Source organism: Balearica regulorum, chromosome 4 (assembly GCF_011004875.1).
Source record: "Balearica regulorum gibbericeps isolate bBalReg1 chromosome 4, bBalReg1.pri, whole genome shotgun sequence".
Taxonomy (NCBI): domain Eukaryota; kingdom Metazoa; phylum Chordata; class Aves; order Gruiformes; family Gruidae; genus Balearica; species Balearica regulorum.
Genome location: NC_046187.1, coordinates 15,684,674 through 15,703,191, shown reverse-complemented (window position 1 = coordinate 15,703,191; position 18,518 = coordinate 15,684,674). Strand labels below are relative to the sequence as shown.

The 18,518-nt window shown below is 34.9% G+C and overlaps 1 protein-coding gene across 2 annotated transcripts in view; it reads left to right on the top strand.

Annotated features, from left to right (window-relative positions):
• Positions 1-18,518, top strand: part of TTC29 (tetratricopeptide repeat domain 29) — a 205,263-nt gene that overhangs the window by 125,577 nt on the left and 61,168 nt on the right. For both annotated transcript variants that reach the window (XM_075750713.1, XM_075750712.1), the window contains exons 7-8: positions 2,411-2,496; positions 17,122-17,213. In XM_075750713.1, coding sequence (XP_075606828.1) covers positions 2,411-2,496; positions 17,122-17,213 — 178 coding nt within the window. The remainder of the gene's footprint in view (positions 1-2,410; positions 2,497-17,121; positions 17,214-18,518) is intronic.

Sequence of the window (18,518 nt, the reverse complement as noted above, 5' to 3'; positions counted from 1 at the left end):
AAAATAAGTTTTGCCACAAATAAATATGTGACTATACAGGTAGATAGTATAACACAGCAATCTATAGAAAAGTATAAAATGTATTTAGTGATGCCAAGGCAAGTTCCTAAAAACAAATATCTTGGAAAAAATGAACAAGCTTTCAGGTATCTAAGCCCATGTGAACTTTGCCATTTTTATTATTTAGTAAATTATTTCTATTTCAGGGGTTTTATTATATTCTATTAGATTATATTAATTCTAAAGGACCAAAATTTCTCATCTTGCCTTATTTCATGAAGAATAGTATTTTAAAACACCATTTGAAATTTAGATGCTTTTAACCAAACAGAACTTTGGGGGCAAGAATTCAATTCTTTCCATTGCAAGTGTTTCATTTGTGAGGGTATATGATTGTAGTTGGCTAATTTTTTCTTTTAATTAAACCACTAAATAACCTATTTTGGTTTTATCTGCGATTTACATTAGTAGATCTGTTGTGTGAGTTGCCTGTTTAGATTTTTTTCTCTCAGGAATATGTACCCAAATACTGAGAATGCTAATAAAATTAATCAGGTGAAGAAGGACACATTTACCCAAAAACTTCTCCATCTTTTCCAGCAGCATCTGTGGGTCAGATACAAGCTTTTAGCTTTTTCTGCAGCTGTTGTCTATAATACATGTTTAAGTTACAGCTACAGTATAACTGCTGCTACTAAAATTTCTTGTAGTAACTAGAAGGACTGCTGATGCAGTTTCTCATCCACTTCTCCCTGTTGCTAGTGAAAACTTCTTGGAATTAAGAGATTGAAAAAATGGATCTGATGTCTTTCTAAAACTTATTTTGACCAGGCAGATGTTCCAGTGCCCTTCAAATAAATCACTTTCCATAGCTTCCTGACGCATGTAGTAAATATCACTGTATACTCGCCATTGTTCTCTTTGAATTTAAGCTTTAGAAGTTCCTTTCAGTCGAGTTCTCCAGTTCCCATTCCAGAACTATCTGGATAGCCTCTATCTATGAAGCCCATATTTAACAATTTAGTTAAATCGACACTAGCTCTGGCTGCCATCTATAATATCCATTCTGTCCTTCTGGACCATCATCTATGTTTATGTATTTGATGAATTAGGATTAGATATTACTCACATCAGACTCTCAGGCTGTTCTTAAGTGAGGAACAAAGTTTTTTATATCCCTAGCATCTTTACACTTATTATTTCTCTGTGAAACACTATTTCTGTATCCTTTTGCCTCATCAAGCCTTTTAAGGGATATTGAATGTTGGAAAAGACCAGCAGGTTTTTGAGTTACAGGCTTTTCATAATTTTATGTAACATATTAAGTGCTATAGATAGAGCATTGTTATGGCCTCAGCAATTATAATATTCAGAGCATTCCAGAACTAGATGTAGGCTTCTGTGTGTCTTACATAAAGAATTTATTAGCCTGACAATTGTAAGTAGATAATATCCCTTTTATTGCAACTATATTTATTTATGCATTTTTATAAGCTATCTTGATATGCAGTTACGCTTCAGGTTGATTTTCCACTCTTTATTGTGTTTGAGCAGATGGATATTGAGCAATTGAAAGACTGATTTTTTGGCTATTTTTAATATAATTTCATCTACAATTTTTTTTATGGATACTCATGTTCTGCAGGGAAATTTTTTAATATAGTGTGATACAGTAAGCATTTATATAATTAATTTACATAAACTTCAGTATTGAATGGATGATTTTTCTATTGAGGGAGCAATAGAAAAAGACCAGCAAGCAGTGTTTGTTAGATCAGTATTAGTGAAATAAAACCTGGCATGGAAAAGTGTGATGCACCTCAGTTAGCAACTGCCTGTGCAGAATTTTCTATGACTACTGCTTGCAAGTGTAAGTTATCCCCTTTTTAGCTATTCTAGCCTACAGTAGCTTGCAAAATAGCCTTGAGAATGAGAAATATGAACCTGATCTACTCTTTGTGTTTCACTAAGATTCACGTTAACGAAGTGTATGGGTCAACATATTTTGTGTTTTTATATTAGGATGTATTACATATTTGTAGCTACTTTTATATATGAATATACATAGAGAGGCTACTATGATTTTCTAATGTAAAGACACTGAGTATTATTAAACAATTCATGACAGAGAACATTAGAGCATGTTAAATTGGTTGTGCTGCATTACTTACTGGAAGATATTTTCTCTGACTTTTTTGAACTTTCTTGTTGAACTTTGTTTAAATCCATAGCCTCTATTTTTAATTACCACTATTTATTTTTGGAAAGAGATAAATGGCAAGGGTAAGGAGAAGGAAAAACAATACAGTACTTAAACATCTGTATGTTATTTAAGAATGTGCAAGAACTGTCTGTACTAATGTAATTTTGTTCAGATTATGCTGGTAACTAACTTTAATCCTTTCTTTAGGAGGTGATATGAAGATGGAAGGAAAAGCTGCATATTGCTTAAGTTTAGCATATAATTTTGCTGGAGAACAACAGACAGCGTTATCAGTAAGTTTATTTTAAAGTTGTGTTAGCTTTCCCAGTGCCTTTCTCTGCCTCCTTGGCATCTTCTTATGCATTTTGGAGGGTGGAAAAGACTTGGAGAGACTTGGCTCATGAACCTTTTATAACTGTATCTAGTTCTAAAGACAGGGATGCATGTGGCTTAAGCAATTACGGTTCCAATAAATTCCAGAACTGATAGAGTCCAAGTTTCCATGCTTGGATCTGTAGAAATAATATAAATTGACAATTCAGGTTATATGTGACTAGCTTTCCTTTTCCTGTATTCATATATATATAAAACAGTGAGAGGAAAGATAAACATCAATTTAATTTGTCTATGCTAGTCAGCAGAGAAGACACAGTCCTCCATGATCCTTTTAAAATTGTTGTGTGGAAAAATAATTTATTTAAACATTTTGTCCATGATTATTGGAATTAATCAGCTGAATAATTAATATTTCTATTTCTGCTTGTTTCTTTCTGTCACTGCAGAGTGACTCAGTATTTTATTAATGAACATGTTTTATAGAGGTCATTCTTTGTGGTTATTGGCTGTGGTGGGTTGTTTGTGGGGTCTGGTTTTTTGTTTTTCAGAAGTAGGCCAATAGAAGTCACAGAGTAAATTCAGCATGGGTTTCAATATTGCTTGCTTGGCTTCTGCAGTGTAGAAGGGGTTCTAGATTTCTCTCTTGAAATATCCTCTTACATGCTTTTAATGATTTGTGATATGACTTTTTGAAAAGTTTATTGACCATCTTTATAGAAAATTCTTCGATGCTGATAGGCCTATCTTCTGTATAAATCAACTGAATGCTGGAAAGTGGGAGCTTGTTATCACATTGATTGCAGTCGAAATCTGTAGCTGAATGTGAAAATATTTCAAGTTAAAAAGCTACATATAACTTTATAAAATTATATCTAATAGTTACAACAGCAATGAGAAGAAGAAATGTGATCTCTTCCAAGAATACAGTATGAGAGATTAGACTAGAATTTTTTGTACTGAAGTTTACCTGCATTGTTTTTTGACTGACAAGTATGCCAGCATTCTTACCTGATCAACTTTTCTGTTAAGTTTCTGAGAGTCACAATAAGCCGTGTGAATGATGAAGAGCAGCAAGATAAACAAATGTGCTAAATAAAGAAGCCTGCATGCATATTTGATCTCTCCATCACAGTAGAAATTAATTAATGAACAAGACTGAACAGTCTCCATGATATACAAAGGACCAAATTACCCTTGAAAGAGTCAAAAATATTCAATGTCCTGGCACTGTTTCCTGAGGATCCATTTTGCTTACATTTTATAGCTACTCCTTTCCTTTTATTGCTCCCCCATGCCTACTGCCAAAAAGTTACAACAATCATCTGGAAGTTCCATTTATTTTTGTCATGTGCAGAATTATTATTTTTTTAAGGAAGATTCTGAAACCTTGAATTTTGTACTGTATTAATTTAAATATTAATTTAAAATATATGCATAATAGGTTGTGCGTATAGTTCTTATTCTTACAAAAACACCCGACAGGTAAGGAGAGTAATATGCGTTTTTGTTAAAAGGGAAAGAAAGTCTCTGTAGTACAAAACATAAATGATATGTTATGTTAAGAGCATAAAATGTTGTTTTAACAGTAATGAAAATACCAATACTTTTCAGTGTAAACTATATTATAATATAGTGCCATTTCCTATTATAATGGCATTTCCAATAATATTACATAAGAAACCTATGAAGTACTTTCATTCAGAAAATATAGTGTGTGTTATGGGACTAAGGAAAAGGGGTAAAATTTTAGTTCCTTTTGTCCTTAACAGTAATCAATATAGACGGCAGTAAAATATCAGTGGTTGACAGTACTGTTGAGCACAAGTTGTCTTCACTCTCCAATTAGAAATCATTGCCTAAAATTTACCCTTCTGTTCTCAGTTTAATGGTCTCTGTATCCAAGGGGAGCTCAGATGCTTACGGAGATGAAATCATTGCATCCTGTTCCCAGAGGACCACTGGTTATCATTACACATAACATGCAGACAATACTGCTAGGAGCCAGTTTGCCTCATGGTAATATGTAGTTCATCACCAGCTTCTGTAGCATGCTAAAGAGGTCTTGCCACACAGCTTGGGACTATTCGGGTGTAGACTCGGGGGTCTCAGCAGTTATTTTCCTGCTTTGCATCAGTTTTCATCTTCTTTATCCTTTTGTGCTGTGGTCCACCTCAGGCAGTCTCCTTCTAGGGGAATCTGAAAGGAGCAGCTGTTACAGATACCATTTCCTCCAATTGTTGCCACTTGGTTCCTTTTGCTGTTCAGCATGCTATTCCCTCCCCCAACATGCACACACAGTAGCATGCATATAAACTTGTTTCTCTTTCAGTCATGTCTTCTAGCAGAGCGGAGAAGCATATGTTCAAAATATTCATTATCTGATGCAGTAATTAAAGGTCGGAATGATTAAGCTGCAGCCTATTATATCAAAAATATGCAGTCACTTTGTATCAAATGGACTAGTTTTGTTGGAGGTTTTTTATTTGCTAGGCACTTGGTGTGTAATCTAACATAATTTGATTGGGTGTATAATCTGTATAAATTGATTTAATTTTATTCTATATATATGATTGATTTCAGTGGACCTACTCAGATGTAGAAACATAAGTGTGTGCAAGTTTAAAGCCTGAGAACTAATTATGTTCAATAGCAGTGTGGTACGTTCATAATATTTTTCATATTATCTGGTTTATAATCAAGCCTAATGACTTTTCCACAAAATATGACACAAATTATTAATAGTTCACATTCTGTAGATTTTTGTCTTAAACATTATAGATTTTGTCAGGGAGAGTTTTCCATCTAGGATAATTTCAAAGTAAAAGTTACTGTTTACTTGTTTTTCTTCAGACTTGTATAACAAGCGAAGTATTAAGTGAAACACTTCTATGTCATTAGAAATCTTGCATAAGGTATTGTAATCTAATGCTTGAGGTGGGATTTTTTTTTTTTTTTTTAAACTGGGCTTTCAAGAATGCTTCAAACATTTGGGCATCAAGGGTTTTTTCCTCTTTCAATTAGAGTTGCATGCCAAATCATCAGGAAAATTCCAGTCCTCATCCTTTGTCAGAGCATTAGGTTTTTTTCTAAGTGTTCCTTTATTTTGGATATCGAATCCTGTGTTTCAGATATGCTACATATTTAAATAATAGAGGGCAGTGTTCATGAGTACTGAGACTCATGCCAAAATAAATGTGGTAATTTATGACATAATGCTGTGTGCATGAATTGTCAGAATTACGATATACGAGCCACAGGCATAAAATTATCAAAAAAATTTATGAACTTACAAAGACATCTTCACACTGAAAATGACCCTATTAAAGTAATCAGAGGTGATTTATGACCATAAAATTAATTTCTGAAAAAGTCTGTGTGAAAACAACTGAAAATTTTGTCTCAACTCATGCAGCTAGAGAGAATAATAAGTAAATATATCTGGGATACAGATATTCTGAAGTTAGTATGCACAGTATTTTTTATCTAATTCTATCTATTATATCTGATTATATAGATTACACCCATATGTATGTATGAACTTGGTGAATCAAGAAAGATCTTAGCAAGTAAAAGAACTCCAAAAGGTAGACTGAATGTTATCCTCTCTTCTTCTAAACATTGTGAAAAGTAGTTGAGAAGAAAGAGAATCATTCCTTTGAGATTTGCTTACTATTCTAGTGCTTTGCTACAAGGCTGAGCTTCAAGACTCTTTCCTGTCAACCACTGAGTTTAGGTTTAAGCTTCATTATTGTTACTACAAAAAGGAACACTTAAATGGAGATTCGCAAAACACATCAAAAGATACTATTCAATGGAAATTATTTCAAACTTCCTTCTTTTAAGTCAGCCAGGTTGTCCTTTATTCATATACAAGTGATGTTTAGCCATTAGTAATGAAGTGTAACATTTTCAGCTTGGCAAATGGCATCACGTACTTGAAAAAAAAACATTTTAGCATCCAGATTAAGAAAAGGTCTCATCATTCCTGGAGGCTTCACTGTTATTGAAGCGATTCTTAAATTGTTCTTAAAACTGTACTCATATAGAAATTTCGTATTTTTCATATCTGAGGAATAAAAAAAACAGACAAAACTCTGAGTCATCTTTGAAGGTAGGCACTTCTGATTGATCTTGACAGAGGCAATGGATTATGTACACAGAAAGGTTTTCTTCTTGAAGGTCTAGAATTAGTAAGCCAATTCTGAAACTGATTAAATTTCATGTTTCTGAAAGGTCCCACTGCTGCTAGGCATTGGTGAAGATAGTACAAACGGAATTATGTGAGAACAATTAGTACTGGTAGTGAACTTTGCCCTGACAAAATATACTGACTCAAATACTGATGGAATTAGGGAATTAGAAATTATTTGTGTTGAGAATCTTAAAGAAGGCCTGAAACTTCAGGAAAGAGGTGAATGTCTGGTCATTCAATTAATTATTATTTTTTTGTTAATTTAGCACTCTAATTAAAACTCTTAAAGTGAAAGAAAGATCTAACTTTTTATTTAGATGTGAAAGTTAACAATTCTTAGTGAAGGGAGGATTTCTTCTGTTGGTTTAATTTAGATAATTATTTTCCTATCTTTAGCCAGTTTCTTGAAAACCTGGGGGGAAAAAAAAAAAAGGAGGACAATGTTCTGAGTAGCCCTGAAATGTAGTGACACTATTTTCCTTCAGTACTTTTCTGTATAACACACAGATTTGCACCTTGGTGATATGGTGTCAACTACAATTGCCTTGGAACATGGTATCATTTTCCTTTTGAGTCTGTGGTTCAAATTGTGTTTTGCTTGGTAAATGACATCAGAATAACTCCCCTCAGTAAACTGGATTTGTGTCAAGATAAATGTACCACAAGAATAGCCTTTGTAAGAAAACACTCTTAAATGTAGTGCTGCTGCAGACTACTGTAGTAGTCAAGTTATACAAAAATTATACAGCATGAGAAAAAAAAAACTAAATAAGTAAAAAAAATCTATTACTTGATGACAAGCAAATCAGATTATCAGATTTCCGTGTTTTCTTATAGCAACAATGACAATAAATGCACTAGTAACTTGTTGATATCAACCTTGCTCTTCAGGAGTCTCACATTCCATAAGACTGGCTGCTAAAACACCATAAATGGGTGGACTCTCCTCCATTACAATTCTAAATTTAATCCATCCAAAAAGAGCAAGACAACTGCAGTGAGCTGCAGATTTGACTGCATGTTCCATTAGATAAATCTATAGCATCTTTTCAGAATTTTAACGCTATCTGACCACTGGTGTTCTCTCTTGAATACAAGTTGGTGACAAAAAGTTTAAAACCACAATTTTGGGGGCTATGCATGAAGGACATTGTTTTGTTTGCATGTTTGTTTTTAATTCCCAATCAGCATGAAAGTTGCTGGGTTTATATGTATTTATGTGGTTTATGTAGCCTTATTTAAAATATATATATTAAACATCCTGAATTTAACATATCAAATGTGGTTTCCCAAACTTGAAACTTTTTTTTGTATGTGTGTAGATTTTGACTCAGGATATCTATTACAAAATGACAAGTTTTATTATTACCTTATACGCATATGCACTTGCACACATACACACACAGTCTGTATGAGTTTGCAAAAGAACTGGAGGGGACTGCAGTGCAATATTAATAAGAATATTTACATGCTTCTGCATTAATAATAACAATAGATATCCTAAGATCAAGAGAATTCTTTGGATGACCCTTGAATTATTTCCATGAAATTGTTGCTAGCTGTTATGTTTGAACTCCAAAGAAGCAAATTGTCCCATAGTGGAGGTTTTGCTTAGCTCTAATATGTTGAAACATTGAGGACAAAGCCATAAAAACCTCCTTAAACCACTCTGTAAGGGAATAAAAATATCTTTGCATCTATTTTTCACCAAGGTGTGAAAAGCAGTGCAGTTGGCAGTCATGGAGCCTTCACTCTGGTCCTACCTTTTTGATACAGCAGATGGGATGGAACCATCTCTGCTGTTCTCTCTGTATTCTCTGCTAGGTATGGCCAGTGGAGATAGTTCTTCCAAGGTAGGAGCCAGATTGTGACCACAGCTACACAGTGTCTGTTTTACGGGTGTAAGCTTAGAATTAGTCCACTTGTCCTGACTGAGGTTTCTAAAACTCTAATAACTGTCTTCTGTCAGTTAAGAGGTGTGATTTATGCAGAAATTTTCTACTTAATGTATTGAAACTTTTTTTTTTAGATAGCTAATAAAATATACTTTTCTTTTTTTAAATAACTGCTGACATACAAGTTTCCACTCACTTCATTCTCACAGGCTAGGAGCAAAAAAGACAAAGCAGGACAGCTGTATGTTATAGAGGTTATTTATTTTATGGACTTTAGATAGTATTGGATTTCTAGCTTAGGTGTGCTAAACCTTGGAACGTAAATGCTGTATATAATTGAGGGAAAGAGATAGTTACAGCATGTCTTAGTTCGTAGCTTATATTATCTGAGAAACAATAGCATGAGAGATCTTAAGAACTGTCAATAGTATGTCCATTAGTGAAACTGCACATATTATATTCGGGGCTGTAGCAAATGGCTGAAAAACGGTGTAAGAAATTTTCTACTTCTGTTAGATAATATACTTATGGAAGTCAGACTTTTTATGTGTTTTGAGAAATTTGTATCCACACTGTACAAACTGAGGAATTTCAGTACTTTAATGCAAATATATTCATAATCTGGGAGGTTTTGTTTTCCTTTGTATAGTTTAGCTCAAATGAACAGGCTTTAAAAAAATTTCTATAAAGTAAGGCTTTTAAAATTAGATTGTTTTCTCAAATTGGTATAGTTCAAGCTACAGCAATTTACTTATTAAATACATGTTTAAATTTCAATTCAGTTATTCCCATTGACTTCAAGGGGACAACTCATGTATTCAGGTGTAAGCAAATGCTTAACAACTTTGCTTGGTCAGAACCATCGATGGCTAGATTGGAGAATAGGAGGCTTTAATTCAGGCTTCAGATTTTAAGGAATTTAAAATTTATCCTTTGATAGATAAATAACCTGAGAAGTTAAAACACTGAAGCATGCCACTATAAAACCTAGAGCTTACTGCTTCATTGCTAGAAGCAATTTGTTTTGCTGTTTTGCTTTCAGCTTATGTATTATTTTAGAGCTGATCAAAAGAATTGGTAGCAAAGCGTGAAATAAATTGTACTTCTAAATAAATCGATTTAACATTCCTTGGTGTTTTAAGTGATTTTAGTAATATTAATATTTAAAATATTTCTGTCTGAAATCTTTTTATGACTACATATAGCAATAATGGCCACCATTTCATTCTGCTGTTTTTCATATTAGAATATTACACAGTAAACACTGTAAAAATACTATCTTTTAGCTGAAATGGATGCAAAAGATTTCAAGTATCTATTTGCATGTAAATGACTCAAGTTTTATTCAGTCAATAAAAACAGTCTATTAATCCTTCTACTACATTTCTTACATGGCTTAAAACTTAAAAAATATGAGGTTTTCAGTTGAATGAGAACTTTTCCTTAACTTCCATGTAGGTATGCAGAAAAATAATGGGGTATAACTAACTTAAACTAGGAAAGTGTACAAAAAATTTATCTCTGCAGTTTTTTTCCATCATGTTATGCAAATTTAAGGGTTTATTTGCTTGCTTTTAGCTAGGGTAACTTTGTGTAATTAAAAATACCTGTTCATGGATAGACTAGAGATGCTAATAAGCATGAAGCAGAATATTTAAAGGTGCTTTGTCTAAGAAGTAATGGGCATTTAAGCATGCACATCCATGTAGTATGATATTAATGCCTTAGGAGGCTACAGCAATCTGACAGCCAGGTACATTCATGTAGACACAACAGTTTGATAAAAGCAGTCTAGACATCTGGATCACAGTGCTGCTATAAAAAAAACATTTCTGAACAATTCACATTATTGCACTTACCCAAATTTCCAGTCTTGTCCACCCCTTTCTCCTTGTTTTTTCTCCGCCTTTGCTTTTGTCTTTTATGTACTTGTGGAATCTCATTTTTCCTTTGCAAGTCACCTCCATCTGCTTATGTGTCAGAGTGGCCCTTGTGCCACACATCACATTGAGGAATTCTCAAGATGAAGGGCTGTATTCACATCACTACTTCTGTCTCAGCACTGTTTCGTGCTTGTCACTGCTCAGCACTCAGCGCCACACTGCCTTGTTTTGTCAATAACCATTTATTTGTTGCTGGAATAGTAGCAACCATTACATCTGACCTCCCTGTTTCATCAATTATGGATAGATTATTGGATGTGAACATCTGCAAAAGCTTGCTGTTGAACTTACCTCCTGGCTGGGATTAGATAAAGTATTAAACTGTTGTTTATTGTCAGGCCAAAACTCTACTGGGAAGCCAGGGAATTCCAAGACTAGCAGACTCCCATCAGCAAGCACCAAAAATTGTTTAGTATTGCCACCGTTTCCCATAAGATCGTAGCCATTTATTATTTACACTTATTACTAGTTGTTATAACATACTTGATAAAAGCTCTTGGCAGGCACAGTGTTTCCAGCTATTGTCACATCTGTCAGGATGGAAAGGATACATAGACTGTTTTTTCCTCTTATATTGCTGTTAAAGGGTAACAGATGAAGCTTCTTCGCTTCAGACTGTTAAGCCATGCTTTATTTTGAAGAAATATGTCAACAATGGCTGGTTTGGAAAACATTACATTCTCATACTAAATATAGATTGCAACAACCTTTACTAGAGTAACATCTCTTGCAGTAAAGATTCCAAATTGTACAATAATAACAAACTAAAATACCTTGTTTTGACATTTGCATAGGTTTCTGCTCTGAAGGACCTGACTGATTTTTTTTAAAAATTGTATTTATTTTAATAAAACAGTTTCTGAAGAATAGTAAATAAAATGATGACTGCATTCCTACAAAGTTGTAGGTTTAGGGAATCAGAATTAATATAATTGTTAGTGGCACAGAAGGCCAGAATTAAGGAGAGTAATACAGAAGCTAATACACAAGAAAAAAGAAGGATGGGAACAAAAACCATTTATTTAATCATTTGTGCATTTTATCTCTTTTAAGTTTCCTGTGCAGCAAAATGAAGCATACAGGGTAAACTCCTGACCTTGTGGAAGCCAACAGAAGTTTGAAATGGCTCTTAGTTACTTGTATTTACATATCATCCATTCAGAATCAAAGCAAAACATACATACTCTCAATATTATGGAACGGGGTGCTCCACTTTGATATTTGACTTGGCCAGACTTCTGGGTGAATTCTTCTACATCCCTCCCCATCCCCCTGTCCCCGATTTCCCTCCTCCAAGATGTACACTTGTGCTATGCATTATCCAAATACCCACATCAAAGTCCCTGGAATAGCAGTTCTGGAACAGACCAGATTGGCCAATTCCAGACAAATTCTTTCTGTCACTGTAGCAACAGTGACAAAGTTTGAACATTTCTGGTTTAATTTTTTTCCTGTTTATCAAAACAGTGCTGTCTAGTGTAATTGGATGTGGCCAAGAGCAAGGAGTTAGCGTTCAGGTTTACAGAATTTGAGTTGGTGAATTTCAGTTGTGGGAAAAGAGGGAGAGCTAACAGTTCTGGCAAATCGGGGACTACTCAGTCTTTCCTCAGCATGGCATCCGATTTCAGCATCCCTTAATTGTGGGCATGCAGACAGAATGCTGTACTGCTTCTGCCCTGGATGCTCACTATGCCTGAACACATTTAGCATTTAACAAGGTGCGGCTTGCCATTCAGTTGATGTTGGTGTATTATTTTGCTGGGATCAATGAGGTCTGCTCATTGTAATCAATATATTACATGAACAATACAAATTTTTTTGTTGCTGTCCAATGTCTCACACTTTGTTTTGGCCAAAATAAGAATACATCTGGGTTTGTATTGTGAAACTCTTCTTTGACCTTACTCAGGGTGGCCACAGGCATGTAACCACTCAAATTATGGTAATAAAGACTGCACTTTTTAGTTAGTTTTGAATATGTATTTCTTGGGGAGCTATGGGAGAGAGTTCACTGAACTGCAAAATGCCTATGCATACAGTTCTATTGTCTTTTATTTTCACTGGACTGTATGGAAGCAATTATTTAGTGACTGTCAGAGATTTGCATTTTTCTCTGAAAGTGTTTAAGAGGTACTAAGTGGTATGAGGCCAGTAGTCTCACTCGATTGCATTGTCTGTCCACCAACACCTATTGCTGGCTCCAGAAAAATATTGTTAGATGCTGCTAGCCAGGCTGGAACTTTGCCTGTAACTGCAGCACCTGTCAGAAATCATTAGCTAGCGATCTCTTTGACTAATGTTCCAGTTGATTGTCTGATTCATGTTCAAGATCTGTAAATGAGGCAGAAGCATCTTTACTGCTCACCAGCTGTGAAATGACTAAAGACAGCTAGATTTTCAGAAATCAAAATAAATGCATTTCCAATAAAGTTTGACAACAATATTGAGTGCAAAGCTGAGAGCAGAACTATGTTTTTGTGTTTTTAAAAGTTATAGTATTATAAATCAATATTATCCCATCATGTTTTTGTCAGAGTAATGTATTTTACCAAAATAATGAAATACTGGTAGTAGCATTAATCTTATGTTGAGTTGGATAGACATTCTTTATTCAACATATTCATACCTTCGATTTTTACTCTTTTGTCCATTATCCCCAGATGTATCAATGTTTATCACAGCCTACATCCCTTTGTCTGAGGTGTGTACATGTTTTTATGTGTATATAAAAGTAGTACAGGTGTGACAACACTAAAAAATAAAGGGTGGAATTTTGGGGATGTTGAGTATTGGAGGAGGAGCTGGCGTATCTGTTTTATATTACTGGAATAACCCCAGGAGGGTCACACTGGCATAATGCTGAGATAACTGAGAAGCAAATCTGGGCCTGAGATCTAATATTTTTCTTGTCAAAGGAGATAAACGTGAAATTCACCACTAACTAGAGAATTAGTGCAAGATCTATACCAAAAATAGGCTCTAGTTTGAGAATTTAAGGAGAGCCTATTTACTTCATTTTTACACTGTAACTAATTGGAGCCACAATCGACTTAGAGAGACCCAGCAAGAGAGTTGGTTTTATAAATAGATGCTCCCACAGCAGCTATCCTCCTTCTAGGTACACCTGCATCCAGCTTTTAGTGCTAAGCAAGAAAACAAGGGAAATTGTACAATGCTTCCTGATTTTTTAAATTTCTATTTTGGAGTCGTAAAATCTCTTTCTTTTTTTATTATTTTCTGCATACACTAAAATGATAGTGGATGACATGTGGGACAGTTGTCTGTGATACGGTAGACAAAGTTGAAGTCTTCACCCTGCCACCTTCCCACATCCTGCACGAATGAGAACAAGTGATTGAAACCTATTGTACATTTCTGTATTAGACTTTGATTTTCATTTTATTTGGTTTTTTAACCAGTATTTCCACTGTGGACTCACAGAAGTAGGAAGTTGGAGACAGTCAGTGTGCTTGGTCACATAGAGCCAAAAACTAATTCATGACCAGAATCAGTACAGATTTTATAATTTTTGTTTTGTTAAACTTACCTTATATTTTCTTCTTAGAGGTAGAAAGAACTGTACCTTATTCTAATTGTTCAACTGCATATACAATGATCTTTTTCTACTAGTTGCTAGGAGTATCAAACTCTCTTTGAAACAGTATGGAAATTTCATAATGGAGCCTAGCATGATCAGGATAAATCTATTGCAAGAGCTTCCTTCCTCAGAACTCTTTGTACATAGCAAATTTAAAAAAAAAAAATCATATGTAGTCTTATTCAGTATCACTTTATGCAATGTTATACATTTTATTTACTTTCTCTTCACGTGAAGAAAATTACCAAGATGACATTTTAATGCACAATGTTTACCATAGAATACTGAAGCAGAAGTGTGTTACCTTAATAAGAAGACTCGTTCTGTTGTCTAAAACAATTTTTTCCAAAAATCTGTCTAAAGGTAGAAGAACTTTCATGGGAGCCTATAAATTCCATTAGATCCAAATGATATGTGTTCCCAATATTTATCCACTTGTCAGCTAATAGATGACTGGCCCAGCCATGCCCACCCAATACTCTCTTGCCACATACCTGTCTTCTCTTATGTGGTATTCATAGGAGCCCAGTTAGATGGACTGGTTGTTCCTATCCCATGAGAATAAACAGGAAAGTTTTCATGTCCATTTGTTTTTTCCAGGCTGCTTATAGATTCTGGCAGACATCACTGTGTCAATTCTGCTTGATTTGCCAGCATGCAAGCTTTATAATTTTTTCATTTTAAATGAAAATTGAAAGTGTGCTGTAATTGCAAGAGACTTTGAGTGAAATCCTCTAATGCTTACATGTTAATCCAGCATTTTACCCTGCCCTACCTCCTCTTCTTTTTCGATCCTGAATGTTGAAGGTAAGGCATATGCCATAGGTGAGGACGCCCCTCTTCAATTCCCCCATATAAATGTATACTGGACAATTTTAGCATACACAGCTCCTTTCCATCAAGAATGTGTCCCTTTCTGTGTCCCTACATAGTATGTGAAGCTGGAGGAGTTAGCTGAAATCAAGATTTCTTCTCTTTCACATAGATGATTTAATTATCATTATTTCATCATTATTTATAATGAAACATCTGATTTGTGTGGAGTAGTAGTAACCTGGGACCAAAATGAGACTTTTCATTAATATGAATGCATGGCTTTACTTACTTACTTATTTCTAGCAGCTCTTGCAGAGATGCAGTGAACCAACTTTTTACTTTAGCTACTCTGGCTATGGTTTTTTCTTAGTTTTATCTGTACTTTTTAGGCTTTGTGATATCTTTGATGGAAAAAAAGTACAGCAACCTAAGTCTTAGGTGCCTAAGTAACCTTTCTGTGCGAGACAGTAACCACAAGAGGCCTGGTGTCCTAGTTTAATATTGCAGAGGCCAGTTTAAAGTGGGAGTGATTTTCAGTCCAGTATATCAAATTTTGGAAACCTTCTGACACTCTTATGGCAGGTTTTCTGCTATGAGCAGGATTATTACAACAAATGTAGGTCCTCTGAGTTAAATATAAAACCAAGAACTGTTTCTTGCACGCTTGGTGCATTTCTGTTACCAGCCTGGATTATTAGAAGGACGCGCTGCAGGCCTTGACAACATTGCATATGCGTTCAGTTTAGGGCGAGTTCTGAACCGATGTGACAAGTTCCTAACTGAGGTGCCTGCACTCTCTTTTTGTCGTATCTTATGCATTGATAACTCAATTGACAATGACCTTCAACTATAGGATGCAACGCTGATGTACATGAGAACATAACTGATAAGGAAGTACTTGAGGGACAATAAATAGTGCAGTGCACGTTAATAAATGCTGCTTTTTGTGCACACGGAGCTTATATAACTAAAAAAATAAGAGCTTTGTCCAGGGATACTCCTGCATGTAGTAAAACTCCTTCAAGAACTAGAAAATCTGAGTAGTGGAAACAGTGATAGAAATGGTGACATCCATAGCATTAGCACACACAAGTTGTTTTCTTTTGAACCATGCACTTTGCCAATGACAGGAGATGCAGTCTTAATAGAAAATGCCCTGTCTTCTACCTCAGTATAAATAGGCATCTTGGGGCATGCAGGATACTGTCATATGTCTCTGGGCATCTCCCATCCTCCTTCAGAGCTGGTAAATGACATTCACTACTCCTGTCTTAGAAATGTGCAAAAAGGATTTCCATAGATAGTCTTTGGAGATTTCCTGTTTTCTCATGTGTGTAATAGGTTGGGTCAAGCAACAGAGAGGACGGAGGAAAGAATAGGATTTAATTTTATATGCACTCTCCCGTCATCACCATTGGAATAAAAATGGATTAAAAGAGAAATTATGCAATACAGGTGATGTCAGTGATAAATTAAATTAAGATCATATGTTTTTATGCAGCAGCTGTAAGCCTTCAGTTATGGGAGGGATCATGATAATAGAGTACATTCCAAATGAATGTTAACAAATTGCTTGTGTGCATAAATAATGTCATAAAAATAATAAAATTATCTACAGTATTTTAAGCCAACATAGCTTAAATATATAACCTATAATTTATTCACTTTTTGACCATCTGAATTGTACTAAGAAAAGTTGTCATAGTGGCAGTTTAAAGAAAGAAAAATAATATTAAGTTGTATATCAACGTATCATTCTAAAACGCTATGAATGCAAAGGATACCGTCTTAAGGTATTGATTAACAGAAATTCATAACAGCACAGCCTCTTAAAATCTTTTAAATTATGGATAAGGAAATTTATATTGCGAATCAGGTAATATCTCTTTGGGTTTTGCAAAGTGCCAAAATACTGGGATTTAAATGCAAGTTGTATCTTTTTAATTTGTAATTATTGAGCACTTTCAAACAACTATAAGTAATGATCAAAAACCTAGTTCTGTTACAGCTAATTAAAGAAGAAATGTACAGGTGGGAAAACTTTAATTTTGTGTTTTGTATGGACACAGAGAATTAAAAAAAAAAAAGTGGAAATTCTTAGTATTGTATTTATTGGGGTTTATTTTCCCGTTTCACAGATTTTGAACACCTCTGTAAAAATCTTCACAGCACTTTGTGATTCTGCTGGCCTAGGCAGAGCATATGCAGCTATAACCAAGATCCTGGTAAGGTAGGTTAGCACATCCTTGTCTGGCTGTCAGTGCAGATTCATTCAACTGTGAAAGACTTAAATTGTTAGAGGTCTGTCGCTTCCCATTACTGACTGCTTAAATTTTAAGCAGTGCCCTTCTTGCAGTAAGTGACCCTTTCATCGAAAGTTATTTTGAACTGGTACACATTTTTTAAAGTGTATGATCCAAGCTTTTCTTTACCTGAAAACTATAATATGTCCCTTTCTTCCCACATATTGGGGACTTTTTGAATTATTATTTTTTTCCACAAGTTTGGGAGGGACCTTACTGGCAAATCCAGGCATATTTTCCAAGTTAAAAAAGACAGAAAACCTGGAAGTATGTAGCAAGCTTCAGTAGGTGTCTCAGTGTAATCTTTTCTGAACTGTAAATTTCCATTTATTGCACTCACTTCTTCTGTGGAGGCATTTCTGGTTTGTGCATGTGTAACTAAATACAAATTTGTTGCAGATAAGATGCTTGTCTTCAATGTTTTTGTTTCAACATCTGGCATTAAAATCTTCTTCCAGGTGAATTAGTTTGAAACTACTTCAACTTTTTACACAAATAATTTTGACATAAAGTAGTCTAATGCAATTATCATATGAAGTAGGAAAAAAGATTAAAGTGAAGGTTGCAGCTTATCCTTGATTCATCCTGTGTTTGTGGATTTCAGTGCATATGATGCATGATAGAGGTTGGCAAATTGTTTATGGAGGAGGACTTGTCACCAGGTGTATTTCAGTGTGCAGAGCAAATTCTCCTGTTAGGTTTAGATGCCTTGCCTCTTGGCCTTTCAGACCATATAGGTACCAGCCACAATCGCACTTCTCTTCAGCTGTCTGATATGTAATTCATGGCTATTCATATTCTGAGCATCATAAATAAGCACATGGGATACGATGTTTAAAAAGCCACAGAACATGGCTGTGCCAGGCCTCATTTTCAAAACTGTCTTAAGCCTGAGAAAGATTTAGTTGCTCGGACACCTTCTGTTACAATGAGTGACTTTGCAATGAGTGCAAAGGTGTCTGAGCTCTCAGTAGCATTCGCGAGTTCCTTGTATTCACAAAAAGCAGCCGTCTGGATAGAGGGTAGCCTAAGATAGCCAAGAAGACATTCCTAGAAAACCATGTATATTAATTTTCTATATCTGTGATTTAGGCATTCTGGAATGAGAACACATACATTTATTTGCTCAGAAGTTACAGATTTGGAGTTCCTTCTGAAGTCAGGTTTCTAAACGCTTCATCTGAAAGACCATGCCAGTGCAATTATTTTCTTAAAAGCAGAGCTAAAGAAGG